Genomic DNA, 7,228 nt, shown 5'->3' with positions numbered 1-7,228 from the left:
CCCCAAACCTGGAGCCGGGCGCCTTGGACGCGTGGGCGGGCCGGGGAGCCCGTCCCTCGCAGCTCGAAGGGGTGCCCAGGCCCACGGCGCACCGGGCGCTGAGATCCTTCGGTGGCAGGCGAGCTGTGCGCCCCGAGGGGTGGTGTGGACCCTGCGGAGGTCAGACCTGCCCCTGCCAGGTGTGGCCCAGGCTCAGGTGCCCCAGGACCTGGGGCAGAGCCCATCCTCTCCAGCTGGGGCCTCTCTGGTCTGGAGGCAGCGCTAGGGCCAGGCTTCAGTCAAGTGAGAATCAAAGGCAGGGCCAGAGACCCTGCAGCCCTCGTTGAGCTCGCCAGGAGGGCCCAGGGGCGCGCACTCTGCTCCACCCAGGAGCCCCCGAAGTCTCTTTCTTTGTGTTGCCCCAGCCCAGCGTGGGCACCTTCCAAGGGCTGGTGTTTCCCATGGGGGTGGGGGGGACACCTGTGGCCTCCGCCTACCTGTGGCGAGAGGCAGCCAGAAGGCGCTCTGGGCAGCAACTTCTCCTTAGGCCAAGCCCTGAGCTCTGCCCCCAGTCCTAAGCTTCCTCCTGAACTGACCCCCACGAGGGCCCTGACAATCAAACTGGGTGAAGAGGAAGAGAAGGGGCAGAGGGCAGGCTGGGCGGTGGTGGGCAGCCCCAGGGACTCCAAGGCTCAGGCCATTGTTTTGGGGGTGGGCGGGGGCAGAAAAGGCTGTGCCGGGAAGCAGGGTCCCTCCAGGAAGCACGGGGCAGCTGCTGGTCGCCTGGCGCTGGTTGCCGGCCCTTCCTGGTAGCCCCTGGAGGCTCTCTCTGTCTTAGAAGGTTGGAGGCCCTGCCCCTTCCCACGTCACTGGGACTCCGGGGGCAGGTCTTCCCACCGCTGCTGTCTGGGGTGTCACAGGGGAGCTTGTACAGGGGGGCAGGAAGCAGCCTTTGTCCTTGGGCCCAGCCCTCCCCCAGCCAGGCCTGGCTTCCTGGTTCGCTCCCTGACAACCGGGAGGGTAGGCGCACGGCCCGCCCTTGCCCTCCCTGGAGACTGAGCCTGGACGGGCGAAAGGTGGGAAGGCGCACGGAATCAACGTGATGGTTGCCAGAGCAGGAGAACTGACCCCCTCGAGGATGCGGCTGGGGGCCTGGAGGCCCAGGCTGCTTGGCGGCCGCCCTGAGTGTGGGGCTTAGACGGTGGCAAGGGCCTGGTCCGGATCCTGAGGCAGGTTACGAACCCCGAGGGCAACAGGCATCTTGCCGCCCAGGTCTGCGGGGGAGGGGGCCCCAAAGACAGCAGGTGCACCCACCCCAGCCTCCCCCCACTCACCGTGGTGCCCGTTGGCGGCAGGCAGGGTGCGGAGCTCTGCCGAATGCCCAGCGAGGGTAAGCAGGAGGGCGCCCCCACCTCGCCTCCAGGCCACAGGTGTGCATGGGTCCCGAGCCAAAGGCGACTGAGCAGGGAGCTCTCATGCTCCCACTCGCCCCCCCCGCCCCCCACGGAGGACACCACTGATGCCCCTGAGGCCAGGGTGAGGAAGCACTACTACGCGGGGCTGTGGGTGAGGCGGGATGGGGCCTGCCGGGCACGGGCCGGTGCTCCGACGTTCTGAGGGAGACCCCTGGAGGAGGTGAGGGCTTTAGGTGGGAGCAATTCAGGGAAGGATAAACGCTTTATTTAAAAACTACAGTGAAGAGAAAATGTCTAGATATTCAAACACGGTATTATTCCAAACACAGAAAATGTACAACTGAAACAAATGAAAGTTGCCAGAAAACATCAGCTCAGGTTTCTTCCAGAGGCACTGGAGTGGGTCTGTGAGTGGGCAAAGGTCCCCCTGGCGAAGTCCCCGGTGCCCAGGGCCAACGTCCTGCTGAGGGAGGCGCTCTGTCCCCTGGGCACTGGCGCTTCAAGCTCGCCTTTCCTGTGTCCCCGGGGGGAAGAAGCCCTGGCTCTCTGGCATTACTCTCTCGTGGAAGAGGCAGAGCAGCGTCTGCCCGGGGCTCGTCCCCGGCCCCTCGCTGCCTTCCGGCCCAGGGGGCAGGGCGGTTGCTGAATGGAGGTCCTGCCAGCCAAGCGGGGCCTGCGCTTCCTGAGGAGGACGCCCGGGCAGTCCCGGCTTCCGCTGGGCCCCCGCCTGCCCCAGCATTTTGCTCTGCCCTGGCTCCTGAGCCCATCTCCGCCTCAAGGACTCAGAGATCACCCAAGCCGCCAGGCCCTCCAAGGTCATGGCGCATCAGCAGAAGGACGCCCTCCCCCTGGGCAACGGCTGGCAGGCCGTCTCACCCTCAGGAAGGGCTCCTGGCCGGGGCTGCCGCAGGGGCCTAGCTGACAAAGCCGGCGATGGCCACCACCTGCAGGACGGCCTCCAGGCCATGGAGCACCAGGAGCGTGGCGCCAAGGACCCAGTCTGCCCGCAGCACCAGGGTCTGCCAGAGCAGGAAGTAGATGGCCAGCAGGGTGCCGCCCACAGTCAGGACCAGGCTGGCGGCCAGCGGCACCTCGGCCTCCGTCAGGTTGCCCTTGGTGCCTGGAGAGAACAGACAGGACGGGTGAGTGCTGCCTTTGGGAGCCTGTGCTGGCGAGGGCTCTGGAGACTTGACCGGGGGACCAGGGCCAGCTCACTAGCACCCCACGACACTCGAGGACTTCCACGGAAAAGCTGCTGTGGCCACCGCGCGGGCTCTGAGCGTGTCAGAAGGCAAATGCAAGGAGGAGCGTGTTGTCTGTACTGAGGCTGTAACATTCCTGATTTTTTCTAAGCGCACCCCCGGCAGAGGGAGGTTCCCAGGCCAGGGGTCCAATCGGAGCTGCAGCCGCCGGCCTACACCACAGCCACAGCCACGTGGGGTCTGAGCCGCGTCTGCGACCTACACCGCAGCTCATGGCAACGCCGGATCCTTAACCCACTGAGCGAGGCCAGGGATCGAACCCTCATCCTCATGGATCCCTAATGGGGTTTGTGTCTGCGCCACGATGGGGCCTCCCCAGATCCTTCTCCTCTTGACCCTGCGGCCAACAGAAGAGGCAGGAGGAGTGAGGTGACTCTCTGGGGGCTCCAGAGTTGATGGCGGAGCTGCGGTCTAGTCTTGGTGCTGCCCGTTACCCGGCAGCATGTACACACGGGAAGCACCTCCGCCAAGGATGCTGCCGAGACTGTCTTGTGGACAAAGAGGGACAGACAGACGGAAAGACCCTGTGAGGCGAGGCTACATCACGTGTTTCTAAGAACCGTGTTCCAAGTGACAGATGCTTAAAGGTTCACACGTAAAGCTGGCGATCCTGTCGCTCCAAGTGCCACGTGCTTTTCAGAGAACTCACCGAGGTACAGCCGCGTTGCTTCCAGAATCCCCATCAGGAAGAGCAGAGTCAGGTCAAGGACCAGGAAGCCGTGAGGATAGGTGAAAACTTGGCCTGAGAACAATGGGAGACCGAGCTCCCGTCACGGGAGGCAGGGCACCCGCACCCCGAGCTGGCTTTTCGAGCGTGACTTACTTTTATACGCGATCAGCAGGAGCGTGGCCAGGAAGTAAAGAGAGTAACACGCCCCACTCAGATGGAGCAGCGCCTGCAGAGGGAGCGACGAGAGCTGGCCGGCAGTTAAGGACTCTAGCCCAGCTGACAACCCTGCCCAGGGGCCCACCTTGGGGCCGGACAACAGGCCATGCGGACACACAGGTCAGGCTCCGGGGCTGGCTCCCCCCAGGGGGTGTCCTGGCTTCGAGCACAGCCCCAGCTCGCTGGCTTCCACAGGGGCACGCCTCAACCGGTCCCAGTTATGACCATGGAGAGAAAAAAGCGGCTTTTTGGAGTTCCCAAGGGGTGCACTGGGCTAAGGACCTGGTGGTGTTGCTGCTGAGGCTTGGGTTCCATCCCTGGGCCTGGAACTTGTGGAAGCCACAGGCATGGCCAAAAGGAAAAAAAAAAAGAAAAGCCGCTTTTTTCATTTTCTTTAAAGAAAATACCATTCTCTCTTTGGGGGGAGGGGCGGCAGTTACACATCCACCAGCAGCCTTCCTGAGCTACAAGGGGTCTCTAGATCCTCCCGTGAGGGGTTTGCATCCTCCACCCCCCACCCCGTGGCGGGACCGTGCAGGAGGGCGAGGGAGCCAAGGCGCCACTGGGGGAGCCACAGTGACTCTGGAACGGTGGGGCAGGGAGCAGCCCTCCCTCCCACTTAGAAGTGGGGTTCCTACTTCAACTCCAAAGGCAGGGCTGGGGGCAGGGGATCAAAGGAGCAAAAAGCGGGAGCTGAGGGCCGACGTCGCCTGGCCTGGTCTTTGGCTGAACGAGGGCGGCAGCAGCAGGATACCACCGTGGCAGAAGTTCTCCCTGGAAGAGAAGGGGTCCGTCCGTGAGGCCCACGTCCTAGCAGGATGCGAGGCGGGCCTGCCCTCCGCTCACTGTGACTGGGTTTTCTCGTTTGTAGCTGCACCTGCAGCACAACGACATGCCAGGGCCAGAGACTGAACCTGTGCAACCTCAGAGACAAGGCCGGGTCCTTAACCTGCTGTGGCACAGCGGGAACTCCTTCACTGGGTGTTTAGGGCCTGCAGCTTCGTTCCTTTCCAGCACTTCTGCACCGGTCCCTCCAAGGAGAGGCTGGCCACCTGCCTCTCTGAACCTGAGGCCTGGAGGCAGGGTGTACCCACGAGGCAAAGCTTAGATCCACTCCACTGTCAGGGAAGGAGATGCAGCTCATCTCCTGTGGCTTCTGCGTATTTGCCACATGTGCAGATGAAAAGAAGTCTTTGTCACTGATAACAGACACTTGGTTTCTTCTGAGATTTTATGCATGTCCCCAAGTATGTCTCCCAAGTGAGAACTTCCGAGCCAGCAATCCAGTCTCTTTTCCTCGTGCGCCTCTTGGAGCCTCTCCTACCCACAACAGGTACCCACTCTCCCGTCATCTTGAGATGAGGGTGCCCCAGAGGCAGCGGGGTCCCTCCTCCCGCGACAGCGTCTTCTGAGCTGGAGGCCTGCTTGGAAGACAGTCCAGTCACCCTTGGCCCCGGCGTGCCCTGGCTCGGAGTTCCACGGGTGTTTTCCTCTGCTCACACATCTGCGACCTGCAGGTGCATCAGGAACGACTCAGAACCCGCCCGGCAGCAGACAGGACAGAGACGTGAGGCAGCCTGCGGATCGCTGCTATTCCATCTGCTCGTTTGCCCCGGGAGAGAAGCTCGAAGCTCTGCTCTGGGGGGGACGTCAAGGGGTGAGCCCGCATCTCCCTGGGTGGATCTGGGGGCCGTGCAGGCCCCGGGAGGCAAGGAGGGCTGCCGAGCATGGATCATTAATGGACCTGCATCGCGCTACGGGAGAGGTGCTCTCTAAGCCCGACCCTCCTCTCCCAGGCCTGGGCTGAGCCAGCTGCCCAGACGCGTCATCACTCCGGTGCACTTCATGTTAGCTGGGATTTTCCTCCCTCTGAGTCTTCTCCTGAAGGTTTGCTTCAGAACTCAAATGTATTTGCCAGCTGCCCACTGTTATAGACTGAGATGAGGGGGCGACTTAGGAAAAATGCTGCACAGAAACCTTAAGTGATACAGGATTTAAACACTTAGCATGAAGGGTGGTTGGGAGCAGAGATGCCATCCTAACCATTCCAGACCCACGGAGCGGAGCTCGTTCTGACAAAATACAGCTGTGGCTTTTAGGACTTAGCTTTTCGTGTGTGTATTTTTTTGGCTTTGTTTTAGAGCTGCACCTGCGGCATGTAGAAATTCTCAGGCGAGAGGTAAAGTCGGAGCTGCAGCTGTAGGCCTACACCACAGCCACAGCCCCGCCAAGCCGCGTCTGCGACCTACACCGCAGCTCACGGCCACGCAGGATCCTTAACCCACTGAGTGAGACCAGGGACTGAACCTGCACCCTCATGGATACTAGTTGGGTTCTTAACCTGCTGAACCACAACGGGAACTCCAGATTTAGCATTTCTGTCAATGATTTACTGTAATAACAACGTGGCTGTGAACAGCTGTGTCAGAAAAGAAGTGAAACGTGGAAGCAAAGAGAACAAATGTTTTCCCTGAGGTGCCAGAGCAGGGGTGCCAGGTGGTCCTGCTGCTGTGCAAACTTAATTCTCCACCAAAGGAAATCGCGCAAAAAGAACCGCGGGCTTCTGCCGACAAAGGTCTGGCGCTTTGGAACCCCCCTGCCAAGAAAGCTCTAAACTCAGACCCGGACAGTACTTCTTTGTAAGACGCCAGCCTCCCTCCCAGCTCCTCTTCGCGCAGGGCGGCCCAGATATGGAAACGGGGGCCCCCTTCAGGCGGAGGCTCCCGGGCCAGGGATCGAACCGGCGCCACGGCAGTGACAACGCAGGTGCTTAGCCCGCCGGCCACCAGGGAACTCCTGGCAATCGGCCTTTTTTTATTGGACTGAGTGTACACCGCGTGCCACCCACTCGTCTCCTTCTTGTCACACAGACTGAAAGAGGCGCGGGCGCTGCGGAGACCGGGCGAGTCCCGGCGAGACCCCGCGCAACCCAAGGCCGCCGGCGGGCCCACGTGCCTGCCCGGGGTGCCCGCCGCTCTCGCTCGCTGCTGGCCCACTGGCCCCCGCAGGGTGCTCGGTCAGCGCGTCCGCGGCGCCCGGGGCCGCACTGGCCACAGCGGGCGGGGGAGGGCGGCCGCACCGAGGCGGCTCTGCATCCCGGTGCGCCCGGGACTGGCTCTCGGGGCCGGGCTCCCACCCCACGGCCACACCAAGTCCAGCCGCTAATGACCCCCGCGAGCCGCGCCAGCCGCTCGGCCTTTCCCACACCGGGAGGAACCGCGCCAACCGAATCCCCGCTCCGGAACGACCTCCACCCGGCCCCGCGCGGCACCGCCCGGGCCCTCACCTCGCCGCGAGGCCGCCATCTTGCCCCCGGGCCCCGCCCCGCTCGCCCGCTCGCCCCGCCCCGCTCGCCCCGCCCGCCGAATCCGCCGCGATCCCGGCAGCCTCTTGGCTCCGGACGCGAACGGGGTCCCTTCGGCCATTTTCGATTCTGCTCCCGAAGGGGTTCGACGGCGCCGCGCTTCGGGAGTTGATTCCGAACCGGGGCCGAGGCCCGATTAGCGCGTCCGACAGCGCTCGGGCACTTTCGGACAGGAGGAGGCGGAGAGCCGAGGCTCGTGAGGATCCCGGCTCGGGAGAGTTCGGCTTCGCTCGGCTCCTCCTCGGGCGCGCTCGGCTCCAGCGGGAGGTGGGGGCGGGCGGAGCCTGCGGCGCGAGGTTCTCTTGCCCGGGTCGCGCTGCGT

General features: G+C 63.4%; 1 protein-coding gene across 1 annotated transcript; it reads right to left on the bottom strand.

Moving 5' to 3' along the window:
- On the bottom strand, positions 1,638-6,874 carry TMEM80 (transmembrane protein 80). Its single transcript, NM_001244431.1, has 5 exons — positions 6,829-6,874; positions 4,297-4,316; positions 3,480-3,573; positions 3,306-3,398; positions 1,638-2,514 (listed from the first exon to the last, which is right to left on the bottom strand). The coding sequence occupies exons 1-5, from the start codon at positions 6,845-6,847 to the stop codon at positions 2,309-2,311; spliced, it is 432 nt and encodes a 143-aa protein (NP_001231360.1). The 5' UTR covers positions 6,848-6,874; the 3' UTR covers positions 1,638-2,308.

Source organism: Sus scrofa, chromosome 2 (assembly GCF_000003025.6).
Source record: "Sus scrofa isolate TJ Tabasco breed Duroc chromosome 2, Sscrofa11.1, whole genome shotgun sequence".
NCBI lineage: Eukaryota > Metazoa > Chordata > Mammalia > Artiodactyla > Suidae > Sus > Sus scrofa.
Note: the sequence above shows the minus strand (reverse complement) of the source record. Positions and strands in the feature narration are given on the sequence as shown.